Source organism: Sturnira hondurensis, unplaced genomic scaffold (genome assembly GCF_014824575.4).
Source record: "Sturnira hondurensis isolate 20B ecotype Veracruz unplaced genomic scaffold, ASM1482457v3 Scaffold0008196, whole genome shotgun sequence".
Lineage (NCBI taxonomy): Eukaryota > Metazoa > Chordata > Mammalia > Chiroptera > Phyllostomidae > Sturnira > Sturnira hondurensis.
In genome coordinates, this window is record NW_028080827.1 from 17742730 (window position 1) to 17768560 (window position 25831).

The 25831-nt window shown below is 43.6% G+C and overlaps 1 protein-coding gene across 2 annotated transcripts; it reads right to left on the minus strand.

Annotated features, from left to right (window-relative positions):
- Positions 1-427: 427 nt before the first annotated feature.
- Positions 428-18286, minus strand: SPG21 (SPG21 abhydrolase domain containing, maspardin). Of its 2 annotated transcripts, none has more exons than XM_037054126.1 (9): positions 18056-18286; positions 14080-14165; positions 11017-11178; positions 9599-9679; positions 8585-8730; positions 5699-5807; positions 4901-5008; positions 2408-2548; positions 428-1154 (listed from the first exon to the last, which is right to left on the minus strand). In XM_037054126.1, the coding sequence occupies exons 2-9, from the start codon at positions 14140-14142 to the stop codon at positions 1038-1040; spliced, it is 927 nt and encodes a 308-aa protein (XP_036910021.1). In that variant the 5' UTR covers positions 14143-14165; positions 18056-18286; the 3' UTR covers positions 428-1037. The 2 variants fall into 2 exon arrangements, with proteins under 2 accessions (XP_036910021.1, XP_036910020.1); XM_037054125.1 differs by having other exon boundaries at positions 14080-14166; positions 18028-18286.
- Positions 18287-25831: the final 7545 nt, after the last annotated feature.

The window sequence follows — 25831 nt, forward strand, 5'->3', positions numbered from 1 at the left end:
ATTTTTTCTACTTTATGCATGTCTAAAATTTTCCATTAAAGAGAAAAGATATATATGAAAATTACCTGGCATGTAGTAGCAGCTCAATAAATGAGCAAACCAAACTTAGAGCAGCGGTCTGGTCCCCAACCTTTTTGGCATGAGGGACCAGTTTTTCCATGTAAGGGAAGGGGATTTGGGTGTGTGTGGTGGGGGGGGGGGGGTGGGCAGGGAGATAGGAGGCGGAGCTCTGGTGAGCTTGGCTTGTGGCCCAGTCCCTAACAGGCCACACACTGGTCTGGCAGTCCCAGGGTTGGGGACTCTGCTTTACAGAAATTAAGTCATTTACCCAGAGTTACACTAAGTGGGCAAACACCGTGGCCTGCTTCTCAGCAAGTCCTGTGCCTGTGCAGCCTGGTTGGCCTGCTACAGTAATTACAAAAGCCACTCACTGAAATTGAATTTTTATTCCAAATGACTGTAATGCTAGAAAGACAAGAGCTAAAACTAAAAAAAAATTGCATAACTGGAAATCAGAAGTAGTTGATTTGCAGGAGAGCAAACGGTGTGATGGGAGCCTTGGCACTCTGGTGATCGTCATAACCAAGAAAGCGTCAAAACAACCAATGTCCTTCTGATACACAATCTGGATGTATGGTATTTACAACAAATAACATAATAAGAAGGAAAGGGAAAAAGACAAAAAAACCCCCCCCAAAATCTCAAACATCAGAAATTAACATTCACATAAGAACATGATGGTGAAGACTTTTGGTAGCAAAATTTTCACAATTATTAAAACAGGACTCTTCAAAAGTACCTCTTCAAATTCAAAAGCTAAAAAAACGGAAGAGGGAACAGTTACACTGGCTTGGAAGAGCCGCCGCCTGTCATGGAGATGACAATCAGTCCTACTTCCAAACAGTGGTAACGGGGGAGCCTGACAAACTGAGCAGGGGGCCAACCGGTGCGCACTGATGTCACTGACTGTGCACGAGTGCGCGGGTCCCTCGCCAGCCCCTTGCTGGCCCCAGCGGCGGCCCCAGCGGCGGCCCCAGCTACTGCTCCTCCTGACTGATGCCGAGGCTGCCTTTCTGCACCTCGAGTTCCTCCGCACTGATCATCGATGGGTCGATAGCCGCGTATTTGGTTCCATGGAATTGCAGCAAATGTATCTGTAGAAATGCAGAATCATTACCTTAAATGTCACCATAGTCTATAAATGCCTTGTACTCCTAAAATTACAGTAATCCATACTAATTAAAGAAAAATTGGGGAACACAGAAAAGTCGAAGTATTTTTTTAAAACCACAATTTGGGGGTTTTGTTCCTTATTTAATATGTAGTCAGTCTCTCCAAGTTCTGACAAACTTCATAAATATCTTAAGTGGTGCATGGCGCTCCAGTGGGGGTTCGCCCCCACCCCACCCTGCGGCTGCACAGCAGGGCCTTCCCACCCCCTGCCGTTCCGCCTGACACTGTGATGGCTGGGCATCCAGTTGTATGTAGGATCCTCTCTTTAGGACCCATTTCCACAGTGGGGACAGGCTCAAAGGATGTGAGTTTTTTTAAAGACTCTTGATACTTTCTGCCAAAGTAATGATTTCTCACTGATATTCTTTTTTAAATTTAATTTTATTTTTTATTGAATTTATACAGGTCTCAAGTGTACAACTCAACAAAACATCACCTGCACTCTGCATGGTGCACTCACTGCCCCAAGCAAAGTCTCTTTGCATCCCTATTTCACCCCGTCCCCCGCTTTTGCCCACCCCTACCTACCCCCAAGCCCCCTTTTTCTCTGGCTATCACAACACTGTTGTCTATGTATGATATATATGTTTTTTAATGATTTTATTGCTATTCAATTACAGTGGTCTGCATTTATGCCCCCCCCCCCCGCCAAACCCACCTCCATCNTAGGTTCCCCCCCCCCCCCCCCCGAGCCAAACCCACCTCCCTCCCTTGCTTCCATCCCTCCCTCACCTTGGTCTCACTGATCTAACATCCATTTAGGGAGAGGATGAAGAGGTAGTATTTTTTATTTTTTGTGGGGGTTTTGGATGTGTTAAAAATAGATCAAGAAGTTGCTTCATGGAACTTAGATTGACCCCATTTCTGTCTGGTGTCCAGCTCTGACTGAACTCATTGTGTCAGGGGTCAAGGTCGCATCCTATCAAATGGCTGCTTCAGTGTGTAGAGGCAGGCGGGCCTGCAGTTCTTAGAAAAGGGATGGTGAACACAGCAACACGGGTATCTCTAATCTATCTACTCCAATAAATTATTAACGTAAGCCAACTTTATTGAATCGATGCCTCATTCCTACAGAGAATTCTGTAGTTCTCCTACTCCACTATCAAAAAAAAGTTTTATGTTTCAAATCAAAGACTGGGCTTCAAAGTGCTCTGGGTTCCAAGCTGGGACTCACCTGTACGTACAGATTCACCTCCGCACTTCTGCATAGGTATGGGAAATTGCCTCCTGTCTTCAGGTGAGCCCTCCGGGCGTTGGGATACAGTTTGTACATTTCTTCTTTAGCCTCAGTGGAAAGTGCACTCTGGTCAAATACCTTTTTAAGAAAGACAAGGTTGAAACCTACTGGTATTTTGGTATGTTCTTTTCACATTATGGAAAGGATGACCCTCAGCATTTCTTTCTCATGAGGAGCCACTCACGGGACCCCTATGCAGTCTGGGGCACCTCTTCCTGCTGACCCCTGGTGACTCTAATTCCAACATATGACGCTAACTACAGATTTTGCTGCCAAACGTTTCTTGCATTTATGGGGAGAAATTCTCCCATGAATTTTCTTTTTCCTCAAACATAGCTAATTAAATTAATACAATATTAACAGTGAACAAACATTACTGAAAATGCCAATTAGTCCTGGCTGGTGTGGCTCAGTGGACTGAGTGACGACCTGAGAGCAAAGGGTCACCAATTCAATTCCCAGTCAGGGCACATGACTGAGTTGCAGGCCAGGTCCCCAGTAGGGGGTGCACAAGAAGCAACCACACATTGATGTTTCTCTCCCTCCTTCCTTTCCCCTCTCTAAAAATAAAGAAATAAAATCTTTAAAAAAGAAAATGCCAATTAATTTCTTTTTTTTTTTAATTTTTATTTATTTATTTATCTTTAGAGGGGAAGGAGAGAGGGAGAGAGACATCAATGTATGGTTGCCTTTTGTGTGTCCCCTGCTGGGAGTTGGCCTGCAGGGGACTGGCCTGCGACCCAGGCATGTGCCCTGACTGGGAATCGAACTGCGATCCTCTGGTTCGCAGGCCTGTGCTCAATCCACTGAGCTACGCCAGCCAGGGCTGCCAATTAATTTCAAAAAATACGATAAAACCCCAAAAGGACATTTTAATTTTATTATTAAACACAGCTACATAAGTAGAATATGTTCAGTAAAAAAAAAATCTAAGAAAATTTAAAGAGTATAAGAAAAAGTCTAGAGCCACTGCTAGCAGTTTGGGGCATATGATTTCAGGTATTTTTTAATGCCCATACAAATTGATGTTCATATACATATGCAAAAATGTTTCAAAAAGTAATTTAAAAGAAGCAATAAAAAATGCACCTCAACTTGCCAATGCTTATACATCCATGTATGCTAATGACCATACATCCAAGTGGTGGGCATACACCCAAGTGGTGGGCCCACACCCAAGTGGTGGGCCCAGTTTTAAAGGATGAGCAAGCAGATCAAATGTGCTGTGAGGAGCAAAGATCTCACTGAGAGCCCTGAAACGCCTGCTCCATGTCATGGTAAGCGTCAGAATGCAGACATTATAGTGTAAAATGATAAAAAGTTACTGTTTACATGCTCATAATGAATAATTTCCTGACAAAAATGAACTTTTAAAAATACCCAATTATTCGAATTTAGGAATAAATAAGGTTTTGAGGCATAATAGTTCTATGATATTAAAAAAATAGAAGCCAAAAGCACAGTGAAATACTGCTTCACAGTCACTGGGATGGCTGTTGTCAAAAGGACAGAAAAGAACCAGTGTCGGCGAGGATGTGGAACAGCCAGACCTGTGTGTGCTGCGGTGGAGGTGTGAAATGCCAGTCACCGAGGAAGATGATATCATGGGTTCTCAAAGAGCTGAGCACAAAATCACTATACAACTCCAACAGTCCCACTTCTAGGTGTAGCCCCAGGAGAATTAAAAGTATGGAGTCAGATGTCTGCGTGCCCATGTTCAGAGCAGCATTATTCACAACAGCCAAAAGGCCGAAACAATCCATCGACAGATGAGTGGATAAATAAAATGTGGTTTAGACATACGATGGGATGTGACTCAGCCTTACAAAAGGAGACATTCTGACACATGCTGCCACATGGCTACAGAGGCTGGGAGGTGGGCCAATGGGGAGTGCTGTGTGACGGGCACAGAGTTGTAGGTCGGGGTGATGAAAAGTTCTGGTAGCAGACAATGGTGATGGTTGCTCAACACTGTCAATGTACTTAAAGCCACTGAACGGCACACTCAAAAACGGTAAAAAATTGTGAACTTTTGTATGCATATTTTACCACAACTCAAAGATGTAAGAAGTTTTTGTGCTAATTAGACTTATGGAATTCTTGATTCTCTGCCCTCCTGAGGTACCTTCTCTTTGCTGCCCAGAGGTGTGATAGCTGAGCTGCTGCTAAGAATAACAAAAACACACCATAGTGGGTAAGAACTACCATGTTTGTTTAAATTTATTCTGATTTCAATGGTGTTACTGCTGCTGGAAAAAATACAGAATAAGCAATAAACAGATTGTTTTGCAATTAAGAAAGCTGGGGAGTTAAAAAAATCTCAAGGCTGCATTTGAAGAACATTGAAAAATTATACAATAATCATGAGGAGGAGCTTGACATGCACAGTTGAAAAGACAGAGCATCTACGTGACTTAAAAGGAAGCTTACATCCATGATGGTCACAGGGATGTCCCGAATTTTATGAGGTTCCACGTAAGAATTTTGACAATTCAGGGTAAGTCTTGAAGCCAGTTCACTCTGACCCAAACTTTCCAGCTACAGAAAGAAACACAGGTAAAGTTTTTAAGTTAATTTTGTTTTTCACATTTACATTAAATCCACAGACAATATCTGCTTATAAAAGTGGTACCACATGTGGTGGGGCCAGAAAGGTCACGGATAAGGAAACACAATGCACTTGAGAGACATCAGCGAGGCCTCTCGGGTGGTGGTGCTTTCCTCTCCTGGGAACCTGTCTTTCACAGTCTTCAGCTGGAACTGCTTCTTCAGCTACATGCCCGTGGGCAGCAAGCCAGTTCCCACAGCTCCAAGATGACAGATAAACATTTAGGAGACCTTGGAGCTGGCTAAAACCTCAGAAAAATCATCTAGTCCAGTAGTTTCTAAATGCGAGTCTACAGACATGCTACATCCGATTCACCCAGAGAAAGTGGGGGTGGGTGGGAGGAGTGGAATAAAAACACAAGAATCCCATGCCCAGGAATTTCAGTCCAATCGTCTGGTGTGAGACCTTGGAATCTATACTTTGAAAAGCTCCCCACAGTGATTCTGATGAATTACCAGCGATAATATCTTTTGGGTTTACTAAAGTTAATACTCAAGTCTACTTAACAAGCACCTTTAATACATACTACACGAGACAGATTACCTTCAGGAACCAAACAAACACGACAGCTCCCAGTACAAAATTCCGCTCCCCCCCGCCCCCAATGCTATGATCCTTACCCTGTCCACCATGAAATCAATGGCATCAGCCATCACAGGGTCCACTGGGCCAGATGAAAAGTTTCCAAGAACTATTTTTTTGAGCATAAATGATGGCATCAGCCAAAAGCTGTAAAACAGAGACCTCATCATTTAAACTGCCAAGACTACCCGTAAGTAGCAAATATTTATCCAATCCTGCAGCACTGTGTTAGGCACTTGGGGTTTAGAGATAAAAAAGACCTAGTCCCTTCTTTCAAAGGGCTCAGCACCTGGTTTGTTTTGTTTTTTTTTCTTCAATGTATGGTTGCCTTTCGTGCGTCCCCTGCTGGGAGTTGGCCTGCAGGGAACTGGCCTGTAACCCAGGCATGTGCCCTAACTGGGAATCGAACCACAATCCTCTGGTTTGCAGGCCTGTGCTCAATCCACTGAGCTAAGCCAGCCAGGGCAGCACCTTGTTTTTATATAAACTTTCCAGAGCTCCCAGAGTTATGGCTTAATATGATTAAACTTTTGAGGATTTGAATAATTAAAAGTGATATTTCAAAATACCTTTACTAAGGTACACATTCTGATTCCAAGACTTCCTCCCCCTCCAACCAGCCTTGTTTCCAGTGTTACGCTATTTCCTTTAGAAGACTGAAAACTTAAGATATCAACCTTCATGTTTACATCACCTTTGGATTGACTGATATTTCAAAATAGCGAAATGAAAGAGTTACTGTACCTCCCAAAGTTTGCTATTAGATTCAACTGGGCTAACTCAAGACAATTTCATCTTTATGGATTTCTATTATTCGATTTTTGGTTGATGTTTATTTCATTAATCACAAATGCGAGGAGCCATTATGCAGGCTAAGCACTAATTTCTCTAAGCCTACACTGAAAAGACTATGAAACGTGCAGACCACCTCCTGATGCATGCACTCAGCAGAATGGCCTCGTGGGCAGCGGAGCCTCCCTCACAAGGACAGTTGGCTGCCTTCCACTCACCGGAGTTCCCCACCTGCCCCCACAGCTCTCCTATCTTCTAAAAAGGACAACGCATAGGTGTGCTCTGTGAGGGGCAGACCCTGTTGGCTATGTTCACCCCTTTGGCCTTAGTGTATGGCGTGTAGTAAGTGCTCAGGTATTTGATAAAAAGTAGCTAATCTGCAAGAACACGAAATGAGATCAGTCTAGGCTTCTAACCACTGAAACATTAAAAATCATCAAAAATAGCCCTGGCTGGTGTGACTCAGTGGGTTGAGTGCCAGCCTGTGAACCAAAGGGTCACCTGTCTAGGGCATAAGCCTGGGTTTTGGGCCAAATCCTCAGCAGGGGGCATGTGAGAGGCAACCACACATTGATGTTTCTTTCCCTCTCTCCTTCCCTTCCTTTCTCTAAAAATAAATAAATGGAATCTTTTTTTTAAAGATTCTATTTATTTATCTTTAGAGGGGAAGGGGAAAGGAAGGAGGGAAGGAGAGAAATATCAACGTGTGGTTGCCTCTCACATGCCCCCTGCTGGGAACTGGCCTGCAACCCAGGCATGTGCCCTGACTGGGAATTGAACCGAGATGGTGTGGTTTGCAGGCCCACGCTCAATCCACTGAGCGATGCCAGCCAGGGCTCTAGAAGCTTTTAAAAAAAAATAATCAAAAATAATCAAAGAGCTTCAGTACATAGCCTGGATATGATGTACTTGTGGCTGACATATACAAGAAATCATTGCATGAATGCTGAGTAAACTACTAAGATGACATCAGGAAAAGTGTTAAAAAATCTTAAGTAGATGTGAAAATCACGAAAATATCATTTACCTGTAACATTACGTGAAAACCAACCTGATCACACAGGTATGTCTGGTCACTGAGCTTTTTCCTAGGGTAGAGCCTAGCCTTGTTAGCAATGAAAGAAATGCATGTAAGTGAGCTTTAAGGCACCATTAGACACCTATCAGACTGATTAAAATGACAAAATCAATGAAAGGGCGGCTCGGAGGAAGCAGACACGCCCTGCTGCCCCACAAAGCAGTCCTTGTCCCCACCTTTCTGAAAAGCAGATGAATAGTAAGTATCAGGTCTGGCAGAATTCCTGCTGACAGACCAAATGCTCTAGTTCCTCCATTTTGGAGGGCATATCTCAAGGAAATAACCCAGGGAGGGAAGGAAAAGGTAATTTGTACAGAGACTTACGGTGGAACATGGTAAAAAAAATTGGGAGAAGCCAAATGCCTAAAGAAACCGCGTTGGTCAATACACAGAACTGTTTGCCCAAAATGACTGGAACAAGCAGGACACGAGAAAGCTGCGTGTGCACCAAAGAGAAGCGGCAAGAGCGTGTGGATGCCTAGTAAACAGAGCTCCACAATAATGCAGAGTAAATGACGTCGCTGACTTCAGGGTTCATTCAATTCTCTTCTCTTGCAAAGGTGACTATTTCTGATTTTAAAAGCCAGGGCAGTNGGAAATAACCCAGGGAGGGAAGGAAAAGGTAATTTGTACAGAGACTTACGGTGGAACATGGTAAAAAAAATTGGGAGAAGCCAAATGCCTAAAGAAACCGCGTTGGTCAATACACAGAACTGTTTGCCCAAAATGACTGGAACAAGCAGGACACGAGAAAGCTGCGTGTGCACCAAAGAGAAGCGGCAAGAGCATGTGGATGCCTAGTAAACAGAGCTCCACAATAATGCAGAGTAAATGACGTAGCTGACTTCAGGGTTCATTCAATTCTCTTCTCTTGCAAAGGTGACTATTTCTAATTTTAAAAGCCAGGGCAGTGTCAGAAGACAGAAGTAGATATGACTGCCCTCCCTCCTGCCCTGGTGCAGCAAACAGACAAACAGACAAACACAAAAGCTAACCTTTTCAGACTTCCACTGAACACAGAGGAAGACTTTTGGCTGAATGTTCACACTCTCACCTGTTCGCAGTCCACGTCTGATTAAAGATGGAGGTGTCGCTGAAGGAGTTGCAGAGGATGAGGGAATGGACTCTGGGAGACTTGTGTGTATATTCAGCAAATTTCTGGGCCAAGAAGCCTCCCAAAGAAGCCCCAAAAAGATGAACCTAGTTGTAAACAAACACAAGGAGGATCCCATAACAACGACCAATCCTGAACATAAATGTATTTTTTCAAAAAGTTGTTTTAACTGTCACCAACCAATAGACTAAAATACCTACAGCTGTTAGAATTTTAGGAAATACTATATTTAGATGCAGTTTATACATCTCTCAAGAAAACAATACAACTGTGTGTACAAATTATACAAGTTAAAAGACACAGTTCACAGATTGCATGAGAAAATGAAATCACTTAGCAGTTTCTGCTTAAGAAAACTATGATTCACTCTATACTGGAGAAAATGGAGAACACACGTCCATACCAAAACCATGCAGGGACGCCCACAGTGGCGTTATTTATAACAGCCAAATATTCTGGGAACAATCCAAAAGTTCGCCAACTGACGAATGGATAAACAAAAGGTGCCATGTCCATACCGTGGGCTATGATCTGACAATAAAAGGAATGAAGCACTGACACACGGATGGAACTGAGAAACGTGATGCTAGGCTAAAGGAGCCGGTCAGAAAAGACCACAGATAGAATGATTCCATTTATACAAAATATCCAGAAGAGGAAAACACAGAGTCGGAAAGTACAGCGGGTTGCTGGGGTTAGGGGGAGGGAGGGGGAGGACTGACTGCTGAGTGCAGGGTTTCTTTCTGGAGTGGAGTGAAACCCACTCTGGTGCTGACTGCGCATCTCTGTGAATGTACTAACTGTTGAATTACACACTTGAAAAAGGGTAAATGGTATGCTCTGAGACTTTCATCTTCAACGAGCTGTTATTAAAAAATAAGAGAAAGGCAACAGCAGGCTGTGTAACGTAAATGTTGCGTTCGGGTCACACGTAAGTAGTGTCGTGGTACTCACTTTATCCAGCTGTAAGTGGTCTAGAAGTTTCCTGAATCCATCGCAGAATTCAAGATGGTCCCAATAAACTGGATATTGCAACTGAAATAATAACAAACTTTAAAATTTATTTTAAAAGCTCTAAAGGTGAACTGTAGCTCATATACATCTGGAAACTGCAGGCCTCTCCTAATAGCATTTCTCAGTGGCTCTGCACGTGGCATCTGATTTCAGGAAAGGTATGGTCACAGGTGAGGCCGAGGGCACTGGGACAAGGTGGCCCACCCCTGCTCTCACAGAGTGCCATCCACCAGAAGGGACTGCTGAGAACCTAAAACAAGGGAGGTTATGCTGCAGGGATGCAAACAGCCATACCAGAGATGGTTCAAGACTCTGGAAAAATTTAAGCAGAGAAGACAAGACCTGGGAGGAAGGCAGCCGGCGGTGTGTGCCGATAATAACTAGTTTTCTCAAGAAAGAAAAGCATTGTCAGGAGGAAGAGGAACTGGATTTGCTTTGTGTGGCCCCAGCTGGTGGTGACCTTAGTAGAATTTTTGGTTACCTTTCCAGAGAAGAGATCTGGCCCACATTTCCTTTCGTTAAGTAGGAAATAAGATGTATAATAACAGCGGTAGTCCCACAGGAAGTATCGCGTACATGTTAATATTCCGGGCCCCAGAGACAACCGCCAGCTCCACAGCAGAGGAGCCTCTCCGGAAGTTCGGGGCCCCACCGCCACCGCCGCCTTCCAGGGTGCAGGCGTGCCAGAAACACCGGTCACCAGCTACGGGGCCTTCCCACCCACACCGTCCTCCCAAGGAAGACGACTCAAGAATGACCAACGAGAAACTAGATTTAGACCAGACTCAGTGGTAAAATAACAACTAGAAACCAAAAAGCTCTTAATCAAATTCTAAGGCTATGAACTCATTAGTGAACCTCACCTCAAAGGTCAAAGGTTGAAGGGAAGGCTTTCAGCCACCTGGACATTAGAGGATCTCTTTGCTGTCTCGTATTCCACGTCCACCTCCCTGGTGTGACAGAGGAGGAGCGGAAGTGGAGTCCGAGGACTGAGCTGGGCGCTCCCTGCACCACCCACTGGCTGTGTGACCTGCGGCGAGCACGAAAATGGCCCGGACCTCAGTGTCCTCCTCGCTGAAAAAGGACAGTGCTCCCTACTGACCAGAGTTACGGGACAGACACACAGAAAAGCTGGGGGGGGGAGAAGATTCCCAACAGAGGTGTGTCTCTTGGTATCACTGTAGTCTCTACTGTACCACCTTCCCCCAGAAGGCTTCGCTTCTCATTTCAAAAAGGGAAACAATATCTTACCTCAATAAAATAAACGCGCCCTGCATTACAGTCAATCAAAACAGAAGCACAAAAAACACAAAGGCCCGAACTGGAATGCTGAATCATTAGCGGTAAGTAATACTTACCGCTATCACCCGGTAACCCCATCCGGTCAAAGCCAAAATCTGCCGGAAGAACACATCCGCAGTCCCGCTGACCGGGGGGAGAAAGATGAGAGGACACCTGATATTCCTGGGACCTGCGTCATAGAGCGACCATACCTTGCTGTCATCATCATCCACGATAATCTGGAGGGGAAGTTACAGAAAAATGGAAAGTCTTACCGATTTGGTTTTTGTATGGTCAACTTCACACTGTGATTTTGCTGACAAGTTTAATACCACTGCCTTGTTTATTAAAAGGTAACTGGGAATCACACCAGATCAGTATGTAAAATGAATTGCTTTGGTCTCGCTTTCCTTCTGTGGTGCTAGGGAAGCATTCCACAGAGCTGCTTCTTCCTCCAGTTTTTGATCTTCATTTCTATCCGTGATTATATGAAATCTCTTAGGTTTACCATTAGACAGTAAACTCAGTACATGGCATCTTATTTCTTCCCCGTCTGTGTGCGAGGGGGGAGGGCAGTTTGTAGGGTCATTCTCCAGGGCTGGCCCAGCAAACCAAGTGGGATCAGCAGGGTCAGCACATGGTCAGGGGAGGCAAGACTTCAGGCCTTAGGGAGAGACAGTGTAAAGACAGTACCACTCAGGAAATGCTTCAGGAACCTGATCTGGACAGAACTTCCAAAGGGGAGACTTTTGCTAGAGAGGAGGGGCAAGGTGGGTGTGGGTATCACTGTCCAGGAGAATGTTTCAAATCATTTAGTGGGAGGCAGGGAGTGAGTACAGGAAAACTACCTCTCTTTCTTTTTTTTTGGAGCAGGGGAAGTGGATGGAAAGGAGCAAGGTCATCAGAAACCTTCCTGATTTAAAGGTTTTGGACCCAACAGGGGAAGACAATGAGCAATAATGAGCTGAAACTACTCAAATGCTCTGCACAGAGTTTGGCAGATGCTCGGTTTTCAATAAGTGCTGGCTATTAGTGTTATCCATTGAATGATGGTTTAAGTTTTGTTTTCTTTGACTTTTGTTATTTGGGAAAGTACATTAATGGCTTGAACTTTTGCCAATGCAATCAATATTTATCCAAAAGTTCAAGGCCTGCACGTTCTATTTTTCTGAGATCTCCTAGCTGGCAGTGGCCTGACCCCCATTGTGTCACTGGGTGGCAGCGCACTAACCACGGTCACTGATGTTACCAGGAGCAGAAAACTGGGTGAGGAGAAGTCCAGAGGGCCCTGACCCTTCCCTTTTGGACTTCCCAAAGTCCAAAGGTCACAGGTGGTCACAGTAGTATCTCATGCTCATATTTTTACCCTTTGTATCTTTCACTCACATTTTTGCTTTTCATGTCTTTTTCCTGTTATTGTGCTAAAATCTCTCAGTGCCCTATGTCAGCGCACACAGTAAATCTCAAGTTTGCCTTAACAAAGTTCACATGAGAAAAGATCTCCAAAATTTTCCAGAAAAGCACTTCAATCATCCAGTTTGGAAGAAAAGTAACAAAAATAGCACAGTCTCTTTTTCTTCCCCCACCCCCCTAATTTTATTGAGATATAATTGTATTCTAAATCATTTAGAATTAATTTGGAATTCAGAGTCAATAGTAAATTATCAATCAGTATCTGTTTGATAATTTAAAGTCTAGAACCACTAGAGCCCTGGCTGGTGTGGCTCAGTGGATTGAGCTCGGGCCTGAGAACCACGATTGTGGTTCGATTCCCAGTCAGGGCACATGCCTAGGTTACAGGTCAGTTCCCAGCAGGGGGCTCACGAGAAGCAACCATACACTGATGTTTCTCTCCTTCCCTTCCTCTCTAAAGATAAATAAATTAAATAAATAAAATAAAATAAAGTCTAGAACCACTAAATTTATCAATTAATTTATCATGACTTTGGTGGACCAAACTGACATGACGATTGCAGAAAATCACATCAATAAAACAACCTCCTGTAACTGCTTCTGAGACTACTCAGGTGAGTTTGGGTTGTTTTGGTTTTGGCGATCAGCTTGATGGTGAGCCCATCAAGAGGAGCTCACATGGGTTAACTGGAGGGGATGGGACAAAGCCAAGGGGATCCAGAGGCCAAGTCTTCTCTTCACTGGGCTGTAAGGAGTTTCCCTGGTAGCAAGAAGGAAGGGCTCCCTTCAATAAGCAGCAAAATACTTTTGGCTTTGAAGCCAGATTAATTTGAGTTTAATCCAGACCCTACCAGGCTGTGTGACCTTTATAACAAGCTAATCCACTGTGAACCTCGGTTTTCTCATCTGTAAAATGGGCACACCAGTACTGACTATGTTGAGAGAATTAAATGAGATACCAGGGACTTCCTACAATAGTGCCACGTATACAGAAGGTATTCTGTCTATACTTGGAGAATTGTACCTCAAATTTCTACATGGAGAGTAATTTTGTTATTAATTCAAATGTAACTAACACTTCACAGCTGTCTACCCTGACAAAATTACAGAGACATAGATGATTTTCAGATCCTTGTACTCTGATACTTTTGTCAGCAAAGATCTTCCTCTGCGACTTCAACAGCCTTTGTCTAGCATGAATCCCAATCACTTAGAATTAATTTGTGATTCAGAGTCAATAGTGAAATTTCAAAATTAGTGTTTGGTGTTTTTGGACATCCCAGGGAAAGAAACTTTCCAGAAGATGACCATGGCAGCGTGAGTACACCATTGCTAATGAAGGATCTCTAATGTAATCCACTATAAATCTTAAATCCGAGGTACAGAAAAGTGCTTTATAATAGTATCTCATTGCCTTTTCTGCATAGTTGCTGTCGCTGTGAGCTTTCCACTAAGCTATACTGAGGAATACACATATTTTGCTTGCTTGAATATGTAAAAATAATTATAAAATAATGAATATAGTTATATTCACTTTTACTTTTAAATAAGTCTCAAAAGTTGACTGTACTTGACAGACGGGGTGACCTTTATGTTCCGCAACTCAAAGTCATGACACTTGGCAAACGACCTTTCCTCCCGAACATGACTAAAACAGAACATCTACATCACACACAAAAACAACATAAGATTTTGCAAAAAAAGAGGTGTAGTAAAAGTATACCTACCTTTTTAAGGGGAACTGTACTTCTAAACCAGTTATAATCAGGAGAGACTTTAATCTCTCCCATGATTGGCTGAAGTGGAGGTTAACCCTGAAATGAAAAGCATGTGATGTTTCATGTCAAGAACTCATGTTTACATCAGAGATAAATGTAGAGTCTGGTCTAGCTTACACCAACAATACATACTTTAAAGCGTAAAACCAAGAAAATGAGCTATTTTTCCACTGCTGGTATATACTTAAACTACAGAAAACAACCGAGTGAAATGTGATATAATTGTAGAGCAGGAGGGAGCCCTGACATAATTATTCAAACCTCCTCAGTTCCTTCAGAAGAAGAATCTGATCTAGAAAATGTAAATGACATACCAGAGATCCCATGGCTATTGCGGAGCTAGGACCAGACACTCTTCTGACACCAGGTTGCCTGTCCTGGTTAAATGACTCCAAACTGCAGCACCGTCACCTGCCTCTGACAATGCCTTAATGCCTTATTAGTCCGTTTCAGTAAAGCTGTTCCTGTCCGACAGAATTACAGGGAACAGCCCACACTAGAGAAAGGAGTTAACGTAAGCCTGCTTCCTGATCAATTCACCAAATGCCATAAATCTAACTCTAGTGGAACATAACATCAGAAATTCCCATGTAGTTCTTAATACAAAATCTAGGAAAATTGCTGTTCATATAGGTGTGATTAAAAATGACATATCTGCCCTGGCTGGTGTGGTTCAGTGGACTGAGTGCCTGCCTGGGAACCAAAGGGTCACCAGTTCAATTTCCCACTCAGGGCACATGCCTGGATTGCTGGCCAGGTTCCCAGGAGGAGGTACATGAGAGGCAACCACACACTGATGTTTCTCTTCCTCTCTTTCTCCCTCCCTTCCCCTCTCTCTGAAAATAAACTTTAAAAATCTTTTAAAAAATGATATACCATCCTCCGAAAGATCTATGACAATATACCAGGGTAGGCTTGAAGGCACTAGAAGAAGCAACCAAACAAAACGTGCCTTTAGGAAAAACGTGTGACCTTGGAACAGTCACGGACCCTCTTTGGGCTCATTTTCTCATTTATGACTGTTTTGCTATGTTATGTCCAAAGCCTAGAATAGTGCTCGGCACACAGCAGACATTATCTATTGACTAAATGAGTGACTATGTCTTAAGGACACTGAACTAGGCAATCCTAGAGTCCCTTCTAACCTGGGCAACTATGGGTGTTGAACTGGCATCTTCAAGTCAAAGGCTGTTCTCATTGCTCAGGCATCTGTGTTATGCCATAACAGGAACCTGAAATTATAGTTCCCTGTTGCAGGCTCTTATTGCCAAATGAGGAACTTCCACCCATTGGTTCAAAGGATTCAAATACTTGCAATGTACCCTGTCCTCTACCCCAGGGCAAGTCTGGATTTCCTAGCAGGGCTGGGATGCGTTTGAAGCCCCAGGACCTAACTTCTGACATTTTACAGAAGCTCCTCTGGACCGACCAAAGGCAGGGGATTCTAAACCCAATGGAGCCCTTCCTTCTCAGCCTCCACACCTGCTGCCTCAGGCACATGGGCCCTCAGGGGCCTCTGCTGTCAGCTCCAACACTGCGGGGGTGGGGGTGGGGGGAGGTTACTGACCCGAACTCCAAGGAAATAGTAAATGTAGATACCCAATACTGAACTTGATTCACAATCTTAGTGTTGTAATAATGGTCTCTTTTCTCAAGGCTAGGATGGAACTTTTAGAAAAATGTGTTACATTCATAAGTTGCTCTAAAGTACCAAGAAAATTATTAGCTAGTCTTACCCTGAAAATCAGTGTGCACAGTTATCCACATTGAAATAAAGAAAACCATTCTTTGCATATCCCTTTTCTCTTAAATATTAACATGTTAAAAAATCTTGAGCTATTTGAGCTACAGCCTCTCCCTGAGCTGGTTATTACTTATAATTGAAAGCAACTAGCACATATAGTAATTCTGCAATATTTCCAACCTGGACAGATTTGAAATATTTCTCTATCATCTTAAATACTTCCCAGTGGAAACATTTTTTTACAATTGCATTACTATACACAAGTACTATTTTACATAAGAAAATATCAAAGACATGTTTAGCAAAAAGAAAATCTCAATAGGTTTGTAAAAAACCATGGGTAATTAAAACCAGAAAGCTTCCCTCTAGATTTACCAAATGTGGCATAAAACAAATTATTCACAGTCTGTAATCAACTGCAATGTACTAACCAAACTACTATACACAGGTACACACAGTCACTGTCACCCATTTCTCCCCAAAGCAATAAATAGAAAGATGTTCCTTACCACAGTCCTCAATGTTATTCACAACCACCTCAGTACCATAACATTTTATAACAAATCTTCCTGGAGAGATTCCACTCAACTGTGACTAAATTTTTGTAGTGGCAGGTGATTTTAACACTTGTGCTGGTTTGGCAGCACATGAAAGGTAAGACAGATACCAAATGCTGCAAATGACCAACTGACGTCTAAGTGGGAAAAAAAAAAGCTCACTGCTGCAAGGGGAAAGCAGCTGTGAGCAGTATGAAAAGAAAGTTTGTTCTCCCAGCCCTCTCTCACCAACTTAAGGGGTATACTTTTCCAAGTCACAGGAGTAACATTCTGTGTATGGCAAAAAAGGTTAACTGAGATTGTGACCAAACTGGTCGGTATTAAAAAGGAAAGAATGTGGGCCATGAGCTCAACACTGATTCGATCTCTCACAATTCAATTCTTCCCCAAAACAAAAGCACCTGTTCATGCTGGTAGGGAAAGGGCCACAGAGATTAACCTTCCTCTTGCTCAAGGAAGCCCCTCCTTCTGGAGAGCTCTGGACACTTGGTCCTCCCTGGCCCTAGAGCTGCTGGAAAATGAAACTGACAGTTTTGGTGTTCACTAAGAATTACCAGCAGTTACATCTCAGAGTTTCAACAGAACCTGCCAGTTTACAGTCAATGAAATCACCTTTAGGAATTTGTCACATAACTAGCTTAACTAGTCAGAGGTTTTCTGATCCTTTATCTCAATCTGTAGTTGATCTACATATGGACAATGTGTGATTATTAATTCCACAATAAAAAAATATCAAACCTGAGAGTCCCCAGGCCATGCAACTGGCTTTTTAAAGTAAGTCTCCATACTTTAGCACACTAGCAAACAGCTATCTTTCTTTAGATCTCTTCAGGGGAAGATTTAGACCTCTTTTTTTTTCATGAACTTTTTTTTCATTATCTTCTAAACCTCATGGGAGGAAAAACTGCCTACTTGACATTTCTTCTGCGACACCTCATCCTGTGTGCTGTCTTGGTATAAAAGCTTTTGGAAATTTGCACACAGCTATTAAGTTACCCCTCAGTCTCTCGAATCTTTGTGCTAACAGGAGCTGCAGTATTGTAGGTGGAGAAGCAGCATAAATGCAGAACTCCTATCTCCTCGGGGAAATGAGAAGAGGAAAAGAGACACTCTAGCCTTTCTACTTTTCTCAGCCCCTATTCACAAGTCTCACACCTGGCCTAACTTCATTTGTCACTTTCAGGCACAAACTCCAAAACAACTGGCCTCGGCTCAGAGTTCTTAAAAGTTTACTGGAAGACATGTTCCTGGGCTGCAGCAGTGTAGACCCAGGATGGGATTACAGGAGCTTGCCCTGGTCAAGCGCCCCCTACCCTCATCCCGGACGATCCCCACACGGACCCGGATCCTCTCCCAGTCACACCAGCGTCAGCCGCACAAAGGCAGGGTCACAGGCACATCAACCACCCCCCAAAACTCGACTTGAGCTCAGTCTCTCTCTCATACACACACATACACACGCAGAGGGACATGTGATCACGTGCACGGTCACATGGATCGGACCACTCACAAAGTCACAACGACTGAGGCAGTCGCAACCCCCTACACGTCACACACCACACCCCCCCGTTTCCCGGGGCCTCGCCCACCCCTCACCTGCCGTGGCCGCCCCCACGTCCCTTACCCTCCTTCCCAAGGCGGCTCTTCCCTCCAGTACGGGGGCGAGCCGGGGAGGTGGCTGGGACCGCGTGGGGGCCGGCGGCCAGAGCGCTCGGAACCCGAAGGCGCAGCAAGCAGTGGGGGCGCACGGGACCGCGGGCCTCCGAGGGGCGGGGCGCGCGGCCGGGCGAACCTGGGCCGCCCCGCTCCCTCCTCCCGAAACGTCCGCGCATCAGGCGCAACTCTCTCGCTTCCGGGTTTGAAGGGGGTGGGGTCACGTCGTGAGGAAGGGGAGGGGCTGCAGGGCTCCCGTGGTCACCATGGCGACGGACCAGCCAGAATCCTAGCGCTCCTGCTTCTTCCCACAGAGGGCGAAGGCGAGGTCCGCCTAGGCTCTGGAGGCAGGCTCTGGGGGCAGAGGAGGTCTGAGTTGCTCCTGGGTTAGGTCTGGGTCACCTATCTAACGTAGGCGCCGAGGCAGAGGTTATGGGAATGGAAGGAGGGGGTCGTCGAGCCCCTGTGGGACCTGCCTGTGCCTTCAGTTCGCGTCCTCTGGAGGAAGCAGGTTCCCTCTCTGCCGTGTAAAACTGTGTGGGGGACCCCTTTTAATTCCAGGCTTGGGTGAGCAGAGTTTTGCATCCTCTCTTTTCTTAGCAAGTTTTTCTCCTTTGGGACAGCCACAGACGCCATCCCTGGTCTTCCACTGTAACGCGCCCACGCCCCTTTCCAGACTTGTGTTGACCATCTGGGGATTTCCGGGAGCTTTCTGGGAACAGCTCCCACGGAGCCTCCAGCTCCTGAGTCACTTACCTTAAGGAGTAGAGAATATTGATATATTTATAATCATTTTTCTTAAGCAGGATGTTGCAGATGTCAGGACTTCTTGAGTAAAATATTTACTGAATCAATATATGATAAGATTGAGTAACAATCTTCGTGTTTGAAGATTGTTACTCAATCTTCGTGTTTGAAGTTTTAAGTGATTCTACCGCAAGGCCCTGTTGAAAGTGCTTCTCTCTCATCTGCTTTAGGGAAAGCTTGTACCCCGTTTAAATACCTTTCGATTTTGCTCTTACCCCAGACAACTGTTTATGTATGGGATTAAGGTCAGGGGAGAATCCTAGTAGATTGCATCCTTGGTTATGACCTCCGCCCTCCTGCTCAGGATTCCTGGGTCTCAGTGTAGAACTTGGACAAATCCCCAAAACATTTCCCAACAGCACAGTAACAACATTCGCCCCCTCCCCCACCATCACTTTTTTTGGAATTTAAAATCAGTCACAGGAAGCAGTCTTTTATTATAAACACCACGTAGGTGATAGGGCATGTTTCCACGGAAGATTTTTTTTAAAGATTTAGTTTATTCATTTTTAGAGAGACGGAAAGGGAAGGAGAAAGAGAGAGGAACATCAATGTATGGTTGCCTCTCACGTGGCCCCCACTGGGGACCTGACTGGAAACCCATGCATGTGCCCTGACTGGCAATCAACCTTGGCAATCCAACTGGTGATCCTTTGGTTCACAGCCTGCGCTCAATCTACTGAGCTACACCAGCCAGGACTCCACAGAAGATTTTAAACCTTGGAGCTTTTCCTCAAAACTTTGGAACAGTTTAATGAATGGAGTAACTGGCAAATCACTGTCTGTATGTAAAACCCATTATGAGCACCCATGACCTTACCTGTCCAACTGGGCTGGAGGCTTTAATTCAGGGAAAAGAGAAGAAAGAGAACAGAGGGACTCAACCAGTGCTTAGCAAATGATCAGGCTCATAATAGGTACTCGATGTATATTGAATGGCTTAATGAGAGAATAAATAAATCTATCCATATGTATTCTGAAAACTGTATTTCTTAGATCCCACACCCCAGACCTCACTTTAGTAACAGCCTTAGTATATATATGCTCAGATATAAGTCCTTATTCTGTTAGTTTAGTAATAATAATTTTTAACTTGACTGTTGATAATGAAAAACCACTTCACTATGTAGATATGTTTTGTTACATATATGCTTTTATTAAAATGTAAGAGATCGAGCTAAAAATAATTTGTTGTCGTGAGAAAAGGACCCGATGGTCATGTTTGGATCCTCCTGTTGTTCTGCAGCACATGGCAAGCACATTGTCTGTTCCCTGATCTCAACCAGAGACATTTAATGTCTGCGAATTCCAGCTGTCCTGTGACTGCACAACTGCAAAGAGCAAACTTTTGGTCCGGGGCCGGCCACAGCACAGACGGACCTGGTGTTTAAGGCTGGGCTGGTTTGCAACTGTCATAGTTGGAGTCTGCCAGGTGGTTCCCAGGGTACCCTGTGTGAGAATTCCACTTAAAATACTCCTTGGACACCAACTGAAATAAACAGATGGCCAGCTGGCTCTCAGAATGCCTAAACCCACGCTCTATCCCTCAAATTGATCTCTGGATGGATACTTGTTTTAAAACATATATAACAATAATCCTAGCTATATCTCTAATACATGTTATACACACCAAACAGAACAGTACTCTAAGGAGAAAATGGGGATGTACGGAGTGGCAAAGGAGAACTTTGGCTTTTAGATTTAGTATTTAAATTTCTATAAGAATGTATTCATATGTTATTGTGTGATAGAAATAATTAAAAGCAACTATATTCATGTTTCAAATTCTGCCCTAAACCCTGTTTGAAATCCTTCAGTAGCTACCCACTTGGAGCCAAAGTCCAAGGCGCACAGTCTGGAGCAGTCCTGACTCTCTCAAAGGGCCCTGAACACTCTGTAAGGTCTCAGACCTCGAGGTGTTTATATACAGGCGTGCCAGGTGCCTCCCTCTCTTGACCCACCAGTGACTTACCCCTGTTTTACCCCCCAGAACTGTAGGTGTGTGAAAAGGTGAAAGGGGCACAAAAACACTAAGTATTCACACTAATACCAATTCTTGGAATACCATCCTCTTAATAAGCTTCTCGGGGTACAATGGACTGCAGTGTCACGTATCAAATTAAGCTGACACCAGAGATTGAAAATGAACGTTGTGTCCCCATTGCCAGACAGTCTGTGCAAACACACGCCGCACTGGAGTGCGGGGATCAGACCCAGAGAGGGAGGGGCTCTAGAACTGCCCAAGGAAGGTACTGATACGACTCTTCTACAGCCCGCATCCAAGTGTCCTATCAAATAAGCTGTATACAGTTATTTGTAATTAATAATTTATTGTCATTTGCGAGTTAAACCTGAGTTCTGTCCTTAGGCAAGACATTTCCTCTCTGTGGGGGTGGTTTCCTTCACTATAAAATGAGGCCAAGGTTAGACTAAATGATCTCTAAGTTCTTTCCCATTTTAAGATTTCAGATTTTATATATTTATGAGGGATGTATTACAGACTTTTTACAACAGCCTTTCCTCAAGGTTGCTTCTCTCTGATAATCATACCTCACCCTCTCTCTTTCCTACCAAACTTTTAAAAAGTGTCACAAAAATGCCTCTTTAATGGAGACAGTATTTTAACTTCATAGATAAATAAATGTTTGTCCATTGTTAATTTTTTAAAAAAAGATTTTTATTTCTTTATTTTTAGGGGAGAAGGGAGAGAGAAAGGGAGAGAAACATCAATGTGTGGATACCTCTCATGCGCCCCCTACTGGGGACCTGCCCTGAAACCCAGGCATGTGCCCAGACTGGGAATCAAACCACTGACCCTTTAGTTTGCAGGCTGGTACTCAATCCACTGAGCCACACCAGCCAGAGCCATTATTCTTTTTAAAGTAAAAGTTCCTAAGCAGAGATACCACCTGTCAACCTTTCATCTCTTTTCTTCCATAAATAACAATGTGATAATCTACCTTTGAAGAACAGCAATAAGTAACCCTACAAAATAAGAGCTGCACGAATACACTACAAATAATACAAAACAGAGCTGTAGAGTTCTAGAAAACTTCATGAATTCTCAGAGGTAATAAAGACAGTGGATAAACAGTAACTAAAATGAGTAAACTGTTTTTGAAATAGTCTAGCACAGTCCTTGCATAATGGGCACTCAAAATGTGCTCCATGTCTTTGTTCCTGAGCACAAAGGTCTAATACATTAAATTTGCTCATCAAAGTTAAAAACATTTGCAAATAGAGGCAGGGTAGCCCAGGGTTAGGACCACAGACTGGTGTCAGACTACTGGAGTGTGAACTCCAGCTCCACCACTTATCAGCTACTGAACATTCTGGAAAAACAAGGATCATTAACAGTACTTGGCTCAGAGGGTTGTTGAAAAGATTAAATGATATAGGTCAGGTTAAGCCCTTAGAAACCTAGCCAGAACTCATAAAATGTTAGCTAATAATAATAGTATTGAGCCTTGGCTGGTGTGACTCAGTGGATTGAGTGCCTGCGTGTGAATCAAAGGGTCACTAGTTTGATTCCCAGTCAGGGCACATGCCTGGGTTTTGGGCCATGTCCCCAGTAGGGGGCGTGTGAGAGGCAAGCACACACTGATGTTTCTCACCCTCTATTTCTCCCTTCCTTCCCCTCTCACTAAACAAATAAATAAAATCTTTTAAAAAATAATAGTACTGAGAACTTACTGTGTTCTGGGCACTGTGCTAAGTGTATTACATATATTATTTCTATTCCCTATGACAAAGTTGGTACAATTTTTATTTCATAGATAAAGGAACAGATTTTGGAGAAAGTGGATAACTAGCCTGGGCTTATTTAATGGCAGGACCAGGACTCACACCATGTTCGTTGAGTCTAAGATTCTGCCTCTTGAAATAATATATTTTTACCTTGAAACTGTTTGATTAACATAAAGGAAAATGGTGAAAATAGGTTTCACCACCTTACATACAAAGTATAAAAACAATAAACATCCTTTTTGGCAACCATTCTCAAGAGCTCCTTTTTATATTCAGAACATTTCTTTTGTTCCCTAAAGCCAATCAAGGGTAAAATCCATTTGAACAAAATCCATGGTCTCCAGGTTTCTAATCTTAGTATTATCAGTAGCTAGCTGTTGCTGGACTCCTGCTTCATCATCCTGAAAATGAAACTTTGAGTCACTCAGTTGTACATCCTTCCCCACTCTGAAATTCTTTCCCTTCTGTTGGTCTAAAAGCACCTGGGCAAGCTGTTGCTGCCGCTCAGAGGAGGACCGTTGTTGCAGGTCCACAGAAGGAATCACAGTGTTTTTGGACTGTGGTGGCAAGACTGTCTACTGTTTATTGAGTGTCTACTATAAGCCAGGCAATTCCCTGGGCATATTCCATCCATATGTTTTTCTATTCTTCAAGGTAGGTATTACGCATGTTCTTTTTTTCTTTTTTCTGATTTTATTTATCTTTAGAGGGGAGGGAAGGAGAGAGGGAGAGAAACATCAATGTATAGTTGCCTCTTGTGCATCCCCTGCCAGGAACTGGCCTGCAACCCAGGCATGTGCCCTGACTGGGAATCGAAATGCGATTGTTTGGTTCGCAGGCCCGTGCTCAATCCACTGAGCTACACCAGCCAGGGCGGTATTACACATGTTCTTAAACCGAGAAACCTAGTTTAAATTTTTTAAAAATTTATCCTGGGCCACCTAACTAATAACGAATACCTGAATTCTGTTTTGAGTCTAGTGTTTTTTTCAGCAATGACAAGAATCAAAATAGAAGCATCTTGCAAAGGAGGAAAGTGCTTGAAAATCTATCCTTTTAGCCAAAGCACAGAACAGACTGTGTTCCACCTTCCCTGAGAGGACCCTGGACCTTGGGGCCAGCATCCATGCCTACCTCTCAGGCTAGTTAAAGCTGTTACCACTCTAGTATAAAAATTATTTGTTGAGGGTGATAAAATGTAGAGTTTATATCCAGAGATTCTGACTCATGGTTTGGAGTAGGGCCCAGGAATCTACATTTTAAACAGGTACCCCAGGTGATTTTCATTCAGAGAAACCCTGCTCAGTCACACTGGACTGTGGCTTCTGATCCTTGAACCCAGTGAGTCATATAGTTTCCTAAGGCCCATCTGGGATGTGCACACTCTACTTTTTCAAAGAATGGGCTGCCCACTAGAAGATGGTATTTCTAAACCTGGTGTTTATCCTCCAGTCCCAGGATGGGCTCAAGGCTCTTTAGATGAGAAACTGTCCTTTACAGGATGGCTTCGCACTCTTGCCTCACGATTTCAAATGCATGAAAAGTATTTCATACAGTCCTAAGTATGTCCACCATGATGACCAACTTCCCTTTCCAGCTCACACTGAGTCACCCACAGGCCCCTACTCCTTAGCTTCCTTAGGTCTTCAGCAGAAACCCCCACTACCACACACCTACAAGCTCCCAGAGGGCACTGATTCTCATTCCCTGATTTCTCATTTTTCATTAGTTCTTTTTATCTTCAGCCCCATTTCACACACGAGGAATCTAAAGTTCAATGAAGTTAAGTAACCTGTCAGAGATCAAAGAGCAATCAGTGGCTAGGTCAAAACTCTCCATAAGAATAAAATACCCATGTTCTTTCAATTTCACAGAAAAAATCTTTTAAACCCTTTGCCCCACCCCCGTAATGAGCTATAATCCAGATCCTCACATTTCCAACTTCCCAGCAGGTCTTCCTACCCCAGGTATTAGCTCCAATCTACCTTCTACCCCACAGCCAAAGTTACCTGACCCAAAAATGCAGATCCGGTCATGTGACTTCCTGATCAAGCCACTTGCATACAAAATAGTCCTCCATGACGTGATCTAGTCTTGCTCTTCGTCTCATTCATTCATACCAATTCATACCAATTCTTCTAGACACTTCTTTTCCTTGTGTTTCTTCCATGATTCACTGTTACCTTTTTCACAGGCAGCTTTTTATGTAAGTATTTAATTAGCCCATACATTTGAAGAGAATGTATGGCAAATTTATGGTGTAAAGAACAATAAAAGGCAATCACGGTCCCACTGCCCAGTCTGAGAGCACTACTAGAACCCCATGTGAGAGCGTTTCTTTGACTCTGCTTCTGCACATGCTAGAACGCCCTTCCAGGCCTTAGTCTGCGGTGAACTCATTGTTTAGAACCTCAGATTCAGCTTTACCTCCTCCGGAAGCCTCCACTGACTCCCTTGAGGGAGACTCGGTGCTTCCGTGATGCCACTGTGGCACTTATAAAGGTATTATGTTTGCTATGTTTGCCTCCCCAATGGATTGAACATTCCAAATATTATTTGATTGCTTCATCTCCAGTAACCAGTGACCAGCATAAAGGCTAGTTACATAGAAAGTGCTCAATAAATGTGGAGTCCATACAACCTGGTATTACTTGAGAGAGGCCTGGTTTATGCCTCTGGTCCAAGAGTAATTATTACGGGTACTTCCTTCTACTCACAAACCTGTCCTAATTTAGATGATCAATGATACGACTGCCCTATCAATAAATGTTCTTGAATGAATGAGCGGAGAGATTTTAACTGATAGAATCTAGGCAGGAAAAGCTGATACATAAATATCTGCAAATAAAAATTCAATAGCTGGCCTTGGCTGGTGTGGCTCAGTGGATTGAGTGCTGGCCTGTGAACCAAAGGGTCTTTGGTTTGATTCCCAATCAGGGCACATGCCTGGGTTGTAGGCCAGGTCTCCAGTAGGGGGCGCACTTCCAGGAGGGGCACCTCCTCCAGAAGTTCCTGACTCTCTTAGAGACAGAGAAGGTGAGTTTATACAGACCAGATGCTCAATAACTTTTATTGCATAAATAAGTTGAAAAAACATTAGGACATTCCTATCTCAAGAAAACTTAGATGTAAAATGTGAATTTACCCTGGCTGGTGTAGCTCAGTGGATTGAGTGCGGGCCTGCGAACCACAC

What these genes read in the sequence shown, in the direction of transcription:
- SPG21 (XM_037054126.1), bottom strand. Translation starts at nt 14,142, where the DNA reads ATGGGAGAGATTAAAGTCTCTCCTGATTATAACTGGTTTAGAAGTACA. An exon ending in GTACAGTTCCCCTTAAAAAG is followed by an intron (nt 11,179 to 14,079) that starts GTAGGTATACTT and finishes CTTCCCCTCCAG; the next exon opens with ATTATCGTGGATGATGATGA. An exon ending in GGGGTTACCGGGTGATAGCG is followed by an intron (nt 9,680 to 11,016) that starts GTAAGTATTACT and finishes TTATTATTTCAG; the next exon opens with TTGCAATATCCAGTTTATTG.